This window comes from Anomalospiza imberbis, chromosome 4 (assembly GCF_031753505.1).
Source record: "Anomalospiza imberbis isolate Cuckoo-Finch-1a 21T00152 chromosome 4, ASM3175350v1, whole genome shotgun sequence".
NCBI lineage: Eukaryota > Metazoa > Chordata > Aves > Passeriformes > Viduidae > Anomalospiza > Anomalospiza imberbis.
The window spans coordinates 50,798,103-50,817,155 of NC_089684.1; the positions used below are offsets into that span (position 1 = coordinate 50,798,103).

Consider the following 19,053-nt stretch of genomic DNA (forward strand, 5'->3'; position numbering starts at 1 on the left):
AGTCATTGCCCATGTATTTTGTGTGCATGAGTATTTTCTTATTGGCATTTGCATTAAAATTGGTTTGTAATGCTTGTTAAATTTAGGAGCTAGTGCACCCCACATTGAGTAAGCTAAATAGGTCTGTTTTTAAAAAAATAAAAAGAAAAAGGAAGATATGTTTGGCTTTTAGCCTTTGCATACATCCACGGAAGGTAAACACTGGGATGGAAGTGAAGTTTGTAATAGATTTTGCCAAGAGTCCTTGCTGGTGACTTAAGCAGACATATATTTATATATGTACATATATGTGTTAGGTTACTAACATTCCTTACACATGGAAAGTGTGGCTTCAGCTGCAGGAATAAATTGGTTCTTCACTGAAATGTTTGTATGTTAATAGAATATCTGCAAACTTATTGCTGAAGCTATTATTTGCTTGTTTGCTGTGAGAATTTCGCTTGGGAAATGCAGCATATCAACGTTAATAAACTCCTCAGTTTCACAGTGTGGTGAATTTGACTGTGGACTATTTGACTGTTGGATGAAATAATTTAATTAAACCACTGTTTTGCAGGGCTACTCAGGGCTCAGTACTTAAAGTATATGCAATTTTTGGTTGCTTTAGTAACTATATCCTATATAGTAAATCATACAGGGATATTTGTCTAGTATGCAGCCATCAGAAAATCTGACAGTTTTTTCAGTATGTGACTAAAAATGCTCTAAATATACCTGGAGACGGTGTGGAGGTTATAGGACTATCTACCCTCATACATACTTGGAAAAATCCAGGTATTAAAAGTACAGTAAAACCTACTACTTTATCAAATATTATTTGAAAATGTCTGAAGAAACTGGGTCATTATACTTTAAGGGTCTAGATTTAAAGTAGTTTAGAAGATGGAAAATAAAAATAAAATATATTTTTTTTAGTTCAATATGAATCCAACAAATGGCTGGTAAGAATAAAAAAAAAAGTGTTTTACTGTCTGTAGGGCTACATGCCTTTTCTTCTGAAGCCAGTGGTAGTTTTGCAGGTGAGATTATTGCATGTAAATTACTGCCTGCATGCAATAGACTGGATATTACAGCAAAACCAACCCTGCTTGGGTTTAGACTGGAAGCAAAAATGACTGTTGATGGGTGGCTTTCTAGTATTTGGGTGGTGCATGTACACATGTATGTGAGTTTGTGTCCAAAACACTGCACTAATAAAACAGCAAAGGAGTGGCAAGAAGAGATTGTTTTTCAGTGTCCTGTTGTTTGTGGCCCTTTCACCTCTCGCCATTGCACTGAGCCTGCTTTTTGTTCCACTGGTGTCAGTGCATTTCCCCAGCGAGGTCTTGTTTCTGCAGCCTGATAAATGTGAGTGTTTCCTTGTGGTCGATCAAAGCCTATTGACTGCATTGGGGCTCCATGTGCATAAATGTTCACCTGCTCTGCTCCAGATTCCTGTGTCAAGGATCTGGTGTGTGATGAGTAGAAGATACAAAACAAGAATTCTTGCAGTGATTTGGTCACTGCTGGTCATTCCTGCTTATATAACCACATGCCATTTCTTAGGTTTTAAGCATAGAAGATGGTTTAATGCATGAAAATTGCATGTATTTCCTGTATAGAGCAAGGTAAAGGGCCAGGCCTTTTCTGGGAAAAAAAATTAAACCTCTCCTCGAGAGCAGTGTGCTGCACAGTGAGATGCATCCATTAAGTGGTATTGCTGAAAACAACAGATTCCCTAACAGTCAGTAATCAGGCATGAGTAAAGAACTGCTTGGGTGGGACTAATAATAATGCTGTGGATGATGACTGCATCTTTTAGTACTGTGTTTGTGGCTATACTGTTTGAGCTCTTTCATTACTTTCCTGCAAAGAGAACTGAAACGGCCTTGTAGTTGAGTAGATGTGATAGATCTGGTGTAATTATCAAATCTAGCCTTGGGATAAAGGAAGAATGGAAATCATAGGATCAGAGAATGGTTTGGGTGGGAAAGAACCTTAAAGATCCTCTAGTTCCACCCCCCTGCCATGGGCAGAGACACCTTTCACTACAGCAGGTTGCTCAGAGCCCCATCTCAAGTGGGTAGAAGTGGATCAGTAAGTCCCATGTTTCTAGGGAACATCACTTTCCAGTTGCTGTAGCTTTGAGAAATGTCTTCAAGGATGTACTAGAATCTTGGTGGTAAATGAGAAGTGGAGATAGAACATGGCACCAGGATAAGTGCTCAGGTGGTGAAGTGAAGAGAGAAAATAATTTCTCATCAGAGCTTGACATGCGAGTCCAAATTTCCTTTGGTACATAATTGCAGAGAACTTGGGAGAAAGGACAGCCTTGTTGATGTGCCTGTAGTCACCCTGCTGGTTGTAAATTCACGTAGTTGTTTCAGTGGGTCAGTCAGCTATTTTATACAGCTAATGGTCACTTGGAAGGTTTTGTTTCTGAAAACATTTCTGAAGGAAGAGAGAGGAACTACCTAAATTTTCTGCCTTCATTGCACCTTCAAATGAGCTTCTCTATGACCTGCAGTCATTGGAGGTAGCTGTATAAATGTATTTGCCTTTTTCCTGTCATTGACAGAAATTACTAAAATGATGCATCAGGTGTTATTTTTAATGCTTTTATCAAGTTTGTTAACATCTCTAATGGTTAATTTATATTTTCTAGCATCAGCAGGAAGAGAAGTTTTTGGAATCTGTAGAAGGAAAATGTCGACTGTATTCCTTTCTGGTGCCCTTTTAGTCGAATAGCAAGCTACAAAAATACTCAAAGTTCATGGTGAACAGGAATATATGCTAATATATATTAATACCTTGTGATGATAAGTAGTGCATGATGGACTATGCATTAACCTTCCTGACAAGCAACTCTAAACTTTAGCACCAGATAATCTGTTGACTCTCTGGTACATTCAATAAGCAACTTCTGTCCAAAGCATACAGTAGATTATAACATAAACTGAATTTTTAAAAATGCATGCTGTGTGCAATAAACAAATACCTGTGGATCATGGTTGAACCAAAAGCAAGATTTGTACTATCTTTGCTAATAAGAAAGGAAATTTCTTATTAAGAAATTACACCATTAAAAAATAATACCATTGAATGGAAGTTGTTCTTATGGTACCATGGTGTGCTGAGCTACGTGTGGAAAGTAGGTGTTTGAAAATGTATTCGAATGTTTCTCAGCAATCAGATTGCACTTAGTGAGTATGGAAGAGTGAAGTACTAACCTAATGTACTTCACAGTTTTCATATGTTGGGCAAAATGACTTTGCCCTGGGGCACCACTGATGCAGGATCTCATATATGACTTATTGTGAGACTAGTGAAGTATATAAGGGACTTAAAGCATGTTTTAAATTGCAAGGATTGCTCAACAGGTGATGGCTCTGTTTCTAGTTTTGTTCCCGTTCTTTTAGCTTGTCCTATTTTCATCTTGGTGCAAGATAGCAATTTGATCTTCTTTTGAACTTTGGTATTCAGCTCCCCAGCACAAATTGGAGCTATTTGGGGTAAGGATACATAGGTGGCAAATGACTGGAAAACTGCAGCATGATGTGCTATTGAACTTGATTTTCATAGAAGCTTTACCATTTTTCCTCTGCTGTCTGTGAAGGATACTGTTTGTTTTCTGTGTCTCTTTGGAGAAGGCCAAGGATGTCTTGTTTTGTCGGCTGACAGAGATCACCATTTAACTGTCTTTGTGACATCTCTTTGGCTTGTGCCTTATGCAAAATATTAAAATGTTAGCATCTCTTTAACACATCCATGCTAAAATACGCATTAAAAATGTGTTTTATACAGAATCATAGAGTATTCTGAGTTGGAAGGGACCCCCAAGGATCATTGAGTCCAGCACTGAAGTGAGTGGCCTGTGCAGGGACTGAACCCACAATGCTGGATTTATTAACACCATGCTCCAACCAGCTGAGCCAGACTCAGGGTACACAAATCTTCTCCAAACATATTTGGCCTTGAGGGCTAAGATCAGAATTCCATGTTTTCTTTGCCAAAGTCAAAGAACATAACAGGAGTGAGTTCTGTTCTCTGAGTTCTGCCATAGTAAACAAGAGATACACAAAGCAGCAGAAGATAAGATATTCTGTGACAAAAGAGGTTAGGGAAGATCTCGTTAGAAACGTGATTTAAATGGAATCTGAAATATTTTGAAAAACTACTGATTAAAGAATAAAAGAAGCATTAGAAAGAATATGTAGTAATGCAGCTTTCTGTCATGGTGTTTGGGAACCATTTCACATATTTATTCATTCTAATAAGCAGAAGTGTAAATGTTCATGCTGTGGCATGGGTTAGTCTCTAGAGCTGAGGTTCCCAAGATCACATATCAGATAAATTAATTTTGCAACTTGCCAGCCCTGGTGGGATTCCATTGGAGCAAAGATCCTGACTGCACTGGTACTCTGAAACATCTGAACTGGGGAGTTTTCTCTGTAGTAAAGAATGCCTAGATTCTAGTCTGATAATAAAGCCAGAGGGATTTAAGCCAAAATGTGAACCTTGTAGAACAGTGTAGGGTGAAAGATGTGAATATGGATCATTTCCCTATAAGAAGTGGTTGCCAACAACTTTCAATCAAATACTTCAGAATTAAATTAATGTTGTGATTTTTCTGTGAGTGCAAAATGCAGGCTATCAAAAGCTGGTTTGTAGTAGCACTCCTGAACAAACTAGAAACAAATGCTGGGATTAAATGTGGGATGTGACTGAAATTCAGCAGCAAAAAAACAAGTTCCAGTCATAAAATGTGTAGCTGAAAGTGCATGTGCAGTATTTATTCATCAGGTGAAAGCCTGGCTCAAAATGATAGTGATAGCTGAGCCTTCAGAAACTCTGCAAGTAAGGAGAGCAGCTACAATTGCTTAACACTACTTATTTCTACAGTCAGAACTAGATTTTCCCATGAGAAGTATGTACAACAGAATTTGTCCAACAAACTAAATTTGATAAGACAGTGAAGTAATGCACAAAGCTAGTACTGTGCTGAAAGGAAAGCAAAAAATTGCAGGAGATACCCACTGCAAACCTCTACACAGAAGTTTTGGAAAGTGGACAGGAAGGAATTGGTTTGTTAGACAGGGAAGTGTTTTATCTTTCTGTCTTCAAGTGGAATGGATAAGGTAGACTATATCTACAGAAACTTAAAGCTCAAATTCCAGACCTTTTACCTCTAACAGTTACACTAATCACTTTCTGAGAGATTTTTGATGTAGATGTAGCAAAAGAAATAAAAAAGGAATTAAGAACCCTGAGAATGATGGTAATGCATTTTGACAGGAGCATGGTAAAGCTCCAGCACAGGGAAATACTTCAAGTAATGTCCAAACCAGAAAGGCCACTTCATAGGAAGTATTTGGATTTGTTTGAAGAGTGTCTAATGTTTGAAGTCTCAGGCCTTGCTTGAGTGTTCCTGGCATACATCTGCCAGTTACCTCTGTGTGTGTGTTTTGCCTCAAGGTAATACATTGATAGAATTATTAATGTAGTTGCATGTAAATGGTTATGGTCTGTGTTAAGTAGATCAGAATTAGCACAGTATGGCCAGGATCACAGTATAGTCAGTCATGTTCAGATGTGGATATGTGCAGTTTTTAGTGAATGGTGCCTATCTGTAAGTGAAACTCCAGCTGTGGAGCCAGGATTAATTACCTGTGACCTTTACCCTCCAGATCTTTACCTAATGCCATGAGGTGTGAAGCTGAATGTACTGGGTGAAAGAAATCAGCTATTTGTACACATTACCTGTCCACATCAGAGAGGTGCATTATGAGTGCAATGTGTAAACAGCAGAAGATGTGGCCAAATGCTGCTCTAGGATTAATATGCCCTCTCTGTGTACATACAGCTGGGCTTTCGTAGTGTTGGCAAAGCCTCACATATCTCCAGTGTCACTGCCACTTCCCAGAACCATTCCGGTGCACCGAGTGTGCTTCTGGCATTTAAATGCACCCACTTGGATGAACAGGTTTTAATGCTGTGATAGACAAAGATAGCACACTTGTCAGGGTTTAGGCAAAATTACTGTAGCCTCTGGATTAGAGTTAGCTGCTGTCTGGTCAGATCTGGGAAACACTGATTTCTGTAGAGGTGTAGCAGATAACATCTTGTTAGCACTGCAGTTTGATTCACTGCCTATAACATTTTGTGGTGTTATCCCAGGTTTGATCTTCCCTTCCTTGAATTCCCTCAGAATTCGAACAATCAGAAATTTTCATGATTCTCTTGGTGAAGCTTCAGGCAATTGCTATGCTGTCACAACTACATATGGGAATAAGAGCAGAATCACTGGCCACAGTAAAGAGGAAGCAGATTATAGTGTGTTTATCTGCTGCAGTGAATATTATGTAAGCCAGAGGATCCAGATCCTGAAAGTGTGATGGAAGGAGTAGTGGTGGGATGCTGACAAAATAAAGGCAGTGGGATGGGATTAAAAAAGGTATGGGAAATAAAGTAGCATTAGACCAGGTGAAAAAGCAGTATAAATAAGGATCTCTGCACTGAAGTGCTGTGCTGTTTGAGATTGATTGATTGTATTTGGTTCTTTGTTCCCAAGCTATGTAGATGCCAGGTGCACAACTCTGGCCCACCTGAAATATAGGGAGAGACATCGTTTTATCAGTGAGCAAAGATGTAAACTGAGCAAGTACTGAATTGCTGAGTCCTATTTTGCCACAGAGTCCTATTTTCTGTGCCCTTTGGAGCTCTCCAGCGCACAGAAAAGTCTTGGGTTTGGGGGCTGCCTTTTTGCATTTATTAAATATTGCTGGTATATTCATAGTTCCTACCATTTTAGGCACCAGTGTTCCTCCCTGCTTATGTGCAGAGGAGAAGCCGTTCTTCTCTGTTTGATCTGTGGTCCCACCACAGTGGTATGTGTAGTCTCTCTTCAGACAGAATTGCAACATCTTAGAAGAATTTGATCTTACTCAAATGTATCTCATTGCTTCACCCACCTCCAGCAGCATGAGTGGAACTGACAGCATAAATTTCTGCAGCAGTGGAAAAGAATATTTCTGTGATTTTAAGTAAAGGAACTCATGGAGAGGAATTCCCTTAGAAAATCTTCTATCCTTGTCCACAAAAAAGGGTTGGTTGCAAAAGCTTTTCCCAAGGAAGAACAAGAAAGCAAGTCCATCCATTTTGTAAGCTTGTGTTCTGCAGTAGCAAGTGGCATTTAAAGGGAAGAAATTGCTTTCCATTCTACAGTTGTTAATTGTACAAGTTGGTATTACCTATTGTCTTGGTAAGAAGGCAGTAAATACTTGTTTTGGTTCATGAAAATAGGCTGTGACATTGAAGTTCAGTAATTTTATCCATCAGGGGGAAAAAAAAGCAAATCCAAAACAAATTTTAAAAGATATGGATACTTTTTCTTCCCCCCAAAAATTTGGTGACCCAAAAGTAGTATTGGGTAGTAAGTACAACTGTAAGTACACTAACTTTTTTCACAGTGTTTTCAAAATGTACTTTTTCTTGTTATATCTACTGCAAGACTAATGAAGTCTTTACTTCAGGTGCTTTTACATTAAAAATCATCTCCTTTGGACAGATGTTTCTTGCAAAATTTTCCTAAGGCTCATACATTTTTAGAATGATTTGGTATATTCATTTTCAGTTTTATCTCAGGTACTACAGTATAGGTTTTCTTTATGAGCGACGCTGCTTTTGAATTTTCTGGCTAGAACTGGTTTGTGACAACTTTTGGCCGACCTTGCAATGCAATTTTTAGTTGTGTTTTCTTCTAATATAAAATTCTGTTTAGATCCTGTAGTAATTTTTCATTGTTTTAATGCAGTGAAGAACAGTTACAGTGTACTACACTATAGTAAATGCTCATCTACTCCTATTTGGTATTTTAGGGGTTTTATACAAGATAATATGAATAAGCATACTCAAGTTTTCAAATGTATTAGCAAAAAGGTTTTGTAACTTAATCTCATTAAATATTTTCTCTCATTATGATCTGAAAATAGGAATAACCTTTTGTCTTAAAATGGATGAGACGATGGAGAGCACTTAGCAGAAAGCAATCTTAACACAAAAAAGCAGCAGCCATCTATTAGCTTTTTAGTGCCAGCTGAAAGCCTGATTTGTAGGTAATAAAAATAGCTTTTGTGGATGAAGTTCTCTTACTGTGAATTTGTGTTGAGGTGTGTCATTCTCCCCTTCTTTCCCCCACCTCCCTGTGCCCGCCCGGAGTAATTCACCAGAGTAAGAAAACCCTTAGACAAAAGAAAAGTGATATTAAATAGAGATGCTTGTTGATAATTACTTACTCAGTTCCCTCCCTTTGGCAGAATTGAAAGGAATGGAGTACTCCATTCTTCCTGACACACCAGAAAAGCATCTCTGAAATTACAGCAAATGTGGAAGAAATGGCTAATAAATATCACATAAATGATAGTGGCTTGGACAGTGAAGGAGGAATCTGACATGCACAGTAACTGTATTTGGCTGCTGACTCCTGTCAGATGATGAACTTTCAAGTAATTAATGCGTGATTTAGAATGTCTGCAAGATAGTTCGCCTTATATAGAATCTGTTTTTTTTGGTATGAAAATGTGTACAAAGCCATTGCAAGGATTGTCCAGTTGTCATTGTCTAAATTAAAAATTCTAGAGACCATAGTCTGATAAGAAATCTTCTTTTCCATGCTGAAAGCTGTTTGTTCACAAGCCAAAATATAATGTTTATTCAGCAGACCCCTGGTTATAATGTTTTTTTTTTCCCCTTTGTTAGTGAAAATGGTACTTGTTGGGTCACCAGACATTCCGTATGGGACGATACTGGCTTAAGCTCATTAGCTGCTACTAGCTTGAGATGCTTTGTCCCCTTCTTTTGCCTGCCCTCCCCCCACTTTCCTTTTCAATAGATACTGTCATCTAGAAAAAGATAAGGGATTGCTTTTGCTTCTGTGTGATACTGTGGTCCAGCATGAGTGCACTTGATTTTAGCTACCAAATCTAATTGTATGCTCAGCTGCTTCAGGACCTTATTCTTACAACCTGAATCAACCAGATCTTGTCTGTGATCTATCTTATTTCATTCCTTCATGTCTTCTAGATCTCCTTGCATTAATTCCAAACTCAACAGCAGCACTGCTTGGTTGGTGGTTATTTTCGCCCCTTCTTTTTCTGCTCTGTGTCTTCCTCTCACAAAGGGCCTGGTCCTTTTTCTTCTTTTTCTTACAGTGTTACTGTGAAGTTTTGTTTAGTAAAGGTGGTGCAAAATGTACCTGGCTTCAATTTTGATCTTCTTTCCTGAAACCCTTTGTTATCCCCATGTGTAGATTTTCTAACTTCTTTCTTTTACCCAGACCCCACAATGTAGTTTATTTTTTGCAAGGAGGACTGAGATGCGTATCACTGATATCCATCCCACTGGTTGTCCTAGAGATAGTGACTAACCTGCAAATTGCTGTCTACATGTCTCATCTCCCCATGGGATTATATTTTTTGTTAGGTACTCACATCTGTTATCTTAGCCCATTATTCTGCCTCTTACTTTAAGCTTCTACTCATTTGGTTCCATTAAATCTTTGTACAAACGTGGTCTATTATCCATGTTTTATAATCTGTATCTCCTGGTTCTGATACCTTACAGTTTCAAATTACTGCCTTTGTCTTCATTTCCCCATTTGTGATTGTTGTGGGAACATTAACTTCCTTTTATCAGTATTACTCCTGGATTTGTTGTCTCTTGGCTCCAGTGATTTGAGGGGCCTTTTTCAGTGCTTTCAGCTGTTTTTAGTGACGTGTATTAGTGAGAATCATTAACTGAACCTTCACTCACTGAAGTTCTTGAAATCTGTGTATTTTCAGATGGATCGGGCAAATCAAGGTAACTGCTAAAAGTTCAGGGTCTTTCACTTACTGGTCTTTTTGTTTTGGTTTCTTTTTTTTTTTCGGTTTGGTTTTTTGGTTGGTTGGCTTGGTTTCGTTTTGTTTTTGTGATATGGAGTGTTTACTGTTTTATTAGCTAGAAAGAGAATAACTTGATTTTTTTTATCTATAGCTTTTAACTTGGTTATCTATGGGTCATTGTTCAGATGAAGCCTTGAGAAGTTTGAAGTTTTTCTTAAGCAAGGGGTGGGAATAGATGCTCTGAGGAAATCCCTTCCAGCCTAAGTTATTCTGTGACTATGGCAATTTTTATGTTTTGACATTCTTAAGTTACCCGTTATAATTCATCAGTGTCCCGAGACCGAGTGCGCCAGTAACACAGTCTAACTGGATTATTTACTGCTCTTTTGGAGATGTGCCTCAAGCTTGATGTCTTTGTCGCTTCCAGACGTATGTGACGAGAGTAAGAGTTATAATTCAGCAGCACAGAAGAGGCTGTGGATTAGGAAATGCAGAAATCCATACCCTGTGATCAGCAGTTCGTGGAGCCATCCTGGAGCTGTTCCTTGGCCGGGAAGAGCCGTGCCGAGCCTGGCTCCCACTGGAGGGCACTGCGGCCGCGCGGAGCCGCGCTCTGCCCCAGCGGGAATTCGGAACTTCCATGCCCAAATCCAATCTCTGGTTTACTCTCCTGAGAATCCCTGCGAAGGAAGTACACATTTAGCAACAGTCCGGTGTTTTGGTTGTTTTGTTCTTGGTTTTGGCGGTTTTTCTAAAGGATTTTGCACTCCGTAACTGTGTGAAATCCTTCCCAGCAGGTTTGCCTTTTGCCCAGAGATTTATAGAATTTGTCACTAGTTGTTTCTTGAGAGAAATATGATTTCATTTAAATCTGCTGAATCACAGCTTGAGACATTGTCATGTTATTAATTGGGTTGGGAGTTTGTCTCATGTCCGTGTTTTCATAGAAGGTATTGTGAAAGGTTCTCTTTAGGTTTAGTCATTTATTCTGTTCTGGTTGAGTTTTGAGTTTATTTTTATCTCTGATTCTTCTTAAGAAGAGTTAATATAGTTGGCTGCTTTCTACTCATTTTATCAGAGATTTTATTGGTAATTCAGACTTCATCTAGCTAAAGAAAGATTAGAACTTTTTCTCTTGCAGATTCACTTGGAGCTCAGGTACACTTGCTGTCCTTGCCTTGTTTAATGCCAGATTTTCAGCCTGGAGCGAGAAGGGTTCTCATCTCTCAAATGAGTTTATATAGCTTGTGTAGAAAGATACCGTTCTGTGGATATTTTAGAGCAGCATGTTGGGGAGATGGGAGCATTTGCTAAGGAGTGATGGAGTTATGATTTTTAATTTTTTTTTTTCCTGCATCTTTGTAAATGAAAAGGTTTCATGTTTATCAGCTGCTTTGAATTCAAGCTTGACATCCTTTAGAAGGTTTACCAGGCTACAGCAGTGCTCAGTTATGAACATGTTTACATTGCTACTCCTGATGTAGAGCTATCAAAAATGCAAGTTGGAGGAATATGCCATTGTAAGCATTGTAACCGTGTGCATTAATAAACAAGGTGGGATTCAAAAGTGATTTCTCCCATAGCAACTGATAATTCAATAGTTATTCATCATGGTTTTTACTGCACTTTTTTGGAAGCACATAAGACTAGATCTGATGAAATTTTGATTCGATGTGACAGTCCTTGGACTTAATCATATATGAAATTGGTTACCTTGAGCATGGATATGATGATTATTGTGCTGAGCTTTCATAATATTTATGATGGTGTATTTTTCTATATCATATACTGGTATATACTGGACCTGGTTATATGAAGAATCTGTGCATGTGAATTTAAAAAAAATTGAAATAATCATCTTGCCTGGTCTAGGAGCACAAAGGAGTCATTCTGCCAGATTGATTTGTTTGCTACAGTGTTATAATGCTGAAATAGGCAGGGTTAGCTTTTACAACCCTTGGAGAACCTGTTTAAGGCAGAAAATAGTGCAGTTTTAGCTTGTTGCATATTTGCAAATTTCTGTATGAAAAGTGGGTGTTAGAGGATATTGTTGCTATGAAAAATCTAAAATTCCAGAAGTTGCTTTGATCATTTAAATTTTGTCCATTATGGTCACTGGCCTGAAGGATTGGCTGTTTCCCAGTGGGCTGGTGTTCCTGGCCCAAAAGGCTCACTCTTTATTCATTCTTACAGCCAGAATGCTTTGGGAAATGGGTGGAGACTGTCTGAGCTGTAGTGTTTCTGCAGGGGGTGTGCTTTGATGGATGATTGAAGGTCTGTTTGTAGAGGGAGGAAGGGAAGCCTGTGATGCTGCTGTCCATAGTGTAGGTGCTACAGGAACACAGCCTGTGGGGTTTCTGTGCTGGCACAGCCTCTTGGAGATAAACTCATCTGGTTTATGTTGTTACTAATGATATTATCTTAGGTCTAACCTCTTACTTATTTTATATAGTGCAGTACCTTTGTGTATTTATTGTAGGCAACGCTCATGCTGTAGATGGTTAACAAGCGGTTAAAATGAAACTGTGATTTTGCTTTCCACTTTTGATTTAATAAAACTGATGATTCATATATCAGTTTTTCTTGGAATTTTTTTGTAATGCATATTAACAGATATTGAGGCATTTTGCCTCTGAAGATTGTAAACAAAGCTTTTTTTAGTAAAACTAATGAAGTACATTGAGTTTTATATTAGTGCTGACGTCTTTCTGAATACTTAATAGTGTTTTTGACATTTCTTATTAAAAATAAGAAATTTTGACATTTCGTATTAAAAATATTTTTTGTCTTTTTGTCTTAATATAGCAGTGTAAGACTGGAAACATCTGGGCTGAATGGACTTTAGCATCAAAAGAAGTTCTCAACTGTTAACTCAAAAAATTAACTGCATCAAAATGAAGCAGGTACCAGAGATCCTTGGAAATACCAATGGGAAACCTCAGAATTGTGAAGTGAATCGTGAATGTTCTGTCTACCTGGGCAAAGCACAACTTTCTGCCACTCTACAGGAAGGTGTCATGCAAAAATATAATGGCCATGAGACTCTTCCATTTATTCCAGCTGATAAATTGAAAGATCTGACCTCTCGGGTGTTTAATGGCGAGTCCGGGGCCCAAGATGCCAAGCTGCGCTTTGAACCTCAGGAAATAAAGGGAGTTGGAACACCCCCCAACACTACTCCTATCAAGAATGGCTCTCCAGAAATAAAGCTGAAAATCACTAAAACCTACATGAATGGGAAGCCTCTTTTTGAATCCTCCATTTGTGGAGACAATGGTGCGGATGTGTCTCAGTCGGAGGAAAATGAACAAAAGCCAGCAAACAAGGAGAGGAGAAGCAGAAAAAGAAGCATAAAATATGACTCCTTACTTGAGCAGGGTCTTGTTGAAACAGCGTTAGTATCAAAGACTTCAAGCACCGCTGAAAAGAAGGTAGTACTTTTTAAATGTTTTCTGTGTTTTGTGAGATTGGTTAATCATACAGGAATTTCAGTGTTTGTATGCTCATCTTCAGGCATTTAGTAGGTGCCTCACAAACGCGGGGAGTAATTTTCTATGCTTCTCTTTGTCTCAACAAAGGACAGATGCACTCTAGTTCTGGTACCTGTTTCTTCCCCAGGATAGGAATACCCCATAAATTCAGTTTCCATATCAGTAAATTAAGTCTCCAAAGCAAATCAAGGCATGTGGAAGTATGTGGTGCATGAAACAGAAATTTCCTCTAGACATGTAGGCAAGATCAAGTCAGGATGTGCACATGAGCAAGGGAGCTGAGGAGGCCTCTACATTTAGAGATGGTCTGTAACTCCTGGAGAATGAGGTATTCTGGCTTCTTAATAAGCAGATGTTTCAGAAAAAAAAACTACTTTTTAAATCTATTTCTGGTTCTGAATTAAAAGAAAAATGTACTCAGCAGTCAGTTGGCTGATCAGCCGGCCTCTTTGCCATGAGATTTTGGCAATTGGAATGTAGTCTGAGCCATGCCTGTTTGTCATCTGAGAAGAGCTGGTTTTGCTTGCTATAACCCACTGATTTGTTTTAATTGAAAATATCTTGGTCTTGTATTTGGTGTCATTAATTTTGTTGTCAAGGTCTTTGGTTTTTTACTTCTTTTAAACATTGGCAGAAATGTTTCAATTTTTTTAATTTGCCTTCCCAAGTTGTAAATAACAATGCTGCTGGGACCCCTTTCCCCCCTTTATTTAGCTTTTTTTGCTAGACTCCATTTAAAGGAATGTGGTTTGCAATAACTTTATCTCAGAGGAAAAACCCTACATAGCAGGGATACTTCTATGTATATTAAGTTTCTCAGTGAATAATTCAGAATGGTGTTGTATAACAATGGTGAATGCTAATGAATGCTTTGGATTGTTAAAAGGTCCTGGTTTTGCACACCTTAAACACAGAACGTATGTTACGGTTTTCTGTCAGCTGCAGTTAATCATGGAATCGTGGGCTGAAAAATACCTCTAAGACCATCCAGTCCTACCACTAGCACAGCCCTGTTGATTGTTACTTTCTTTCAAGGTCGCAGGTACAGAGAAGAAACACAGCGGCTGATTTTATTTACAGTTCTTTTCAATAAAACTAAATAAATGAGTTCACAGAACTGTGTAAATGTGTTTCTGGGTATCAGAAATATTTATCATTTGTTTATGGGTTGAATGTATAATTGATCCTAAAATTATCAATACTCATGTTTTCAGGAATGTTGTTCAAGAGTTTGTTTTCCTTAATTTAGTTAAGGAGAATATTTTAATACTAACTGGTTCAGACTTTTCTGAATCGTTACTCAGAGGTAAAAGGTATGGCCAGAGTCGATATTTCAAGTAATTCTTTGTCCAGCTCATTGTTAATAAGGACAAATTGGACTAAAAAGTGGCAAGTTTAATAGCATTGACAACTGGAGCATATATGTGTGAGTTTGTTAGTTTGGTTTTTTTCAGAAAGAGGAGGTGATATTTAATATGTCCACCAATGCAGTTTGTTCTGAAGCCTTTTACATTGGTTGTCCATTGACAGCGGCCTTTAATTTTTCCTGCTGTGCAGTTCATTTAAAATGAAAAGAAAGGTTTGTCTGGCTTCTTTGAGTTGTCTTTTGGGCAGAAATGATGAGGAGAAAACCACATCAACACCGTTTCCCAGAGTGGTTGGGGCTCAGTGGCTGCTGAGTGATAGGGTTATTTGCTCCTGTGCCAGACCCCGGAGCTACCAAACCACCCAATCAAGGCAACCACCTGCCTGATCTCAGACCTTGCAGTATTGCAACCCTGTTCTTTTCAGAGAGCTTGAAACAGAGGGTCACACTTCTGGCTTCTTTTTTTCCTGGCATGGTGCACTTTAAAGCACAAAGGTCAAAAGGAGAAGCATTTAAAGGTTGAATGATGTTATTTTATAACTCCTTGATTGTAAAAAGCATGAGGCTTTTCTTTCTCTCGTAGGGAGGGTATGCAACTGTGCAGGTTTAAAATGAGGAAAAACAAATATGGGGGAATATATGAAGGAGATTTTTCAAATGTTTGTCCACATGTACTTGTCAGGCTTGTGACATACATGTGTTTTCTGTGATAATAACTGTAATGTCTTAGTATCAGTGTTCTTTGGTTTCGGGCTCTGGCTGTTACTCCGTGGCCAGCATCCAAAGCCTTAATGTTAGTGCATCATACTGTGGTTTTATGTAGCTGATTGTGGCTGCCAAGTGGAAGTTAGGTAAATATCCTTTGAGTAAAAGCTGATTAATTTTGCTCTCAGATACCTGTTTATTGTAGGTTACAAGTTAAGGCAGAACCTGTTTGTCTGGTTTTATTTTTCAGCTGGTTTCTCTCTCAATTTCTTGTTGTCCAGCCTCTTACCCTTTTGATTTAGCAAAAATCACCATGTTTCAAATGCTGCCTTTTGTGTAGGGTAATTATATCTCTCACTGATGGACACAGCAGATTACTATTGCACTGAGGTGAGAGGTATATCACGTAACAAATGTTCCAGTGCTCTGCTGTTGGGTGTTCTTGTTGTTTGGGCATTTTTTGTTAACAGAAATGAAAGCTATTTAAAACATTGTCTGCGAGTCAGTTTTCAGCTGGGGATAAATGTGACCTGCCCAGCTCTGATGTGAGTTAGATTTCTGTTGATAACCACCAGCTTTTCCAGGCCTCTGAGAAAAAGCTGTAATGCTTTCATTTTCCCAGGGTAAAGGACATGGAGTGGGAAAACCTGTGCCTCTTTCTTCCTCCCCTCCCTCTTTTCACCCTTCTTTCCTCCACCCCAGTATCTCTCCACCTGAGGAGTTTAGTTTAAAATCCAGGCCTCTTGTGATAAGGCTTGGTTTCACAGCTTTAAAGCCAAGGCAGTGCAGCCCTGGATGTTCTGTGTCATGGGTGGTGGGTATCCCATGTTAGAGGTTTGAATCGATGCCAGAGTCCTGGGCTCCTGTAGCTGCTCATGTGCCAGGGTGCCCTGGGCCTGGGATTTGTCCTGACTGCTTTTCCAGTCAGTTTTCACTACCAGTGAGAAGTGAGATTTTCTTATTGCTTGTGTTAGAAGTGAAGCAATCCTGTTTGGATTGCAGAGGTTTATTTCATATATTAACATGAAGTAATGCCAGTAAGATCCCTGGAGCAATGCAGAGTTTCTGTACAGGAAACAGAGAGTACATACATGTGCAGCTCATGCTGGGGGTCCCAGGCTAGCTGTGCTCCCTGACCATGGGAGCAGCCCAGTCTGTGATCCTGGCACATCTGAGCTCGTTCTGCAGAAGCTGGGATGGGCCTGCAAGTGGCAGTTTGCCCTTTTGGCTGGGCTTCCTGGCCTGGCTTCCCAGCACGGGTGCAGTAGCTCACAAAAGCAGCAGCACTATGTCCAGAACAAACCTGGAAGTCCACACTCTGCTCTACTTGCTAGTTTAAGGTTTCCAGCTGTGTGATACATGCACATGATCCAAAAACTATACCTTCCAGATAGCTTCCTATCCACTTTTCTTGTAGTTCTCTTCTAGTGTTGTACCAGAAACTTGGCAGGTTTTTACTCTCTCTCTGCAGGATATGGCCTATAATGACCTTGCAGTAGCTACATGGGGGGAAATTGCAAATTGCTGGAGAAATTCCACTAGTCCTTGTCATATGTTTATGTTGCCATTTCATCTTCATAGAGAAAAGCTTTCTGGCTAGCTCCATTATATCCAATATCTACATACTGGCAAAGATTTAAAAACCCAGTAAGGGTAGAACTGAAACAGTTTGAGGATGATCTTCTAATTGTGTCTGTTGTAACTAAATGCAGGAAGCTGGGGACCAATGAAGGTGATGATATTTCTCTGATGTTTGCATCTAATCAGTAAAGGCCAGCACAAAGCAACAAGTTCCCTTTGTAATATTGGAGAATGGAGTTCATTGAATGTTTTATTATCCCATTGCAGATACCAAGATTGCTCACTTTGTTTTAATTTTAAAAATAAAAAGAAAAACATGTAAAATAAGTATGTGTTTTCAGGGGAAGGACTTGATTGTTTCTTATCAGTTGTTAGGAATTCCGGGTAAATTACACTTACTGTACTTGTCACAAAATGTGCAGCGAAGCTACCACAGGAGTCAGGATCTGTAGTTGTAGGATAAAATGAACACAGTTATGTTTTCCTTTTTAATAGACTGTCTTGAGGTATCAGATCCTGTCTTCAGGCGAGTGATAACACAGGCTGTCTGGCTGATATCACCGGGATGCTAAAGGAGAAAGAGTAATCCTAAAAATCTCTTGTGGGTGATCCCTTCAGGAACAAGAGAAATAACTTCTTACCCTTTTTGGAAGAGTTTCTGAAATACTGTTTTGCATTAGCCCTTAGTAAAGGATTAAATTTAGCTAAGCCTTGAGAACTTGTTAGTGTTAAGCAGCTCATGATGTGCAGCAGTAATTGTTACTTCAGTACTTTAAATTGTTTTTTCATAATGCCTCATTGGAAAAGTATCTTAAAGAACCACTTGTTCTTTAAGAAGCACTAAAAAGCATCCAGCATTATAGTGGTTTGAGAGGAGATTAGAAGCTGTGAGTATTCTCAGAGTGGCTACAAAATTAATAGCAGAAAACCTGAGTATTTGTTCAGGCTTTCCATACCAGACTTCCTGTTCTTGTATGTAAAAGTGGCTGAATTAAGTGCACTTTTTTACGTAAAACTGTTGTCTCAATAAGTGTTACCTAAACACATTTTTTGTCCTCTCTCTTCATAAACACATTGGTGGGAGAATCCAAATCGAGCATGAAATAATATCTTGGAAGTGTTGACAAAAATACTATCTAAGAATAGCACTACCAAGTTGGATCAAGGAGCCATTTAATTCAGCACCTCGGGTCGGGGTAGGGTCCAGTGGAGGAGGCATAATGGAGAGTACAGATATCACAAATCATAGAGGGATGCTCCTTTTGGATATACTCAGCCTCCAGCAGTTTGTGACTCAGAGGTTTCTGGAGCTGGTGACTTTGTATTTAATGGCTGGAGATGGCAAAATTCATGGAAGGAGACCTCGGGTTCTTTTTGAGCCAGTGTGAGCTTTTTGCATCCAGTACAGGAAGTAACAGGGCAATAAAGCAGCTCTTTCACCTTTTCAATTTTCTACCTACTTGTTTTGCTAGATTTTCTCATAATAATAGAAACAGGGATCATGGACTTCTGTTACTGGTCATTGTGTAGTTTTCTCACAAAGCTTCTCTATTTTGAATTTCAGCTTGTCCAGTACTAGTGTGTAGTTCCATATATTGTACAAGCAATTCCAGAATGCTGCTTTGTGTTACCCTTTTTCTGCACTGTGCTGCCCTTTGGGTTCTGCTGTCTTGTGGTGTTTGTTTAGAATAAGGAACCAGAACAGCAGAGGACATTCAAAATATAAGTGTTTTGTGAATGCATATGGTGGCATGTTAATGATTTTCTATATTGTTCTCAATTTCATTATTTTTCATTATAAATAATACTTAGCATATGATTGATTTCTGACCGCTTCTGAACGCTGAGCCAGGCTGCTGTAGAAAAGAGCTGACTAGACGTAGCTAAGTCAAATTCAAAGAATGTCAGCATCTCTTGCATTTTTTCATATTTATCATTGGTTTGTGCATTCCAGAACTTTTTCTATTTTATTTTGTTCTTTTGGGCATTATGGTGGACATGACAGCTGAAGTAAAGTGGTGAGTAAGCCACCTTTTGAAGAACTAACTTC

General features: G+C 38.9%; 1 protein-coding gene across 6 annotated transcripts in view; it reads left to right on the forward strand.

The window, feature by feature from the left end:
* The window catches only part of NSD2 (nuclear receptor binding SET domain protein 2), a 95,689-nt gene that overhangs the window by 24,962 nt on the left and 51,674 nt on the right, over positions 1–19,053 (forward strand). For 5 of the 6 annotated variants that reach the window (XM_068188490.1, XM_068188489.1, XM_068188492.1 and 2 more), the window contains exon 2: positions 12,666–13,291. In XM_068188490.1, the coding sequence (XP_068044591.1) occupies positions 12,695–13,291 (597 nt within the window). In that variant the 5' untranslated portion in view covers positions 12,666–12,694. The remainder of the gene's footprint in view (positions 1–12,665; positions 13,292–19,053) is intronic. The other variant, XM_068188491.1, reaches the window with a different exon arrangement.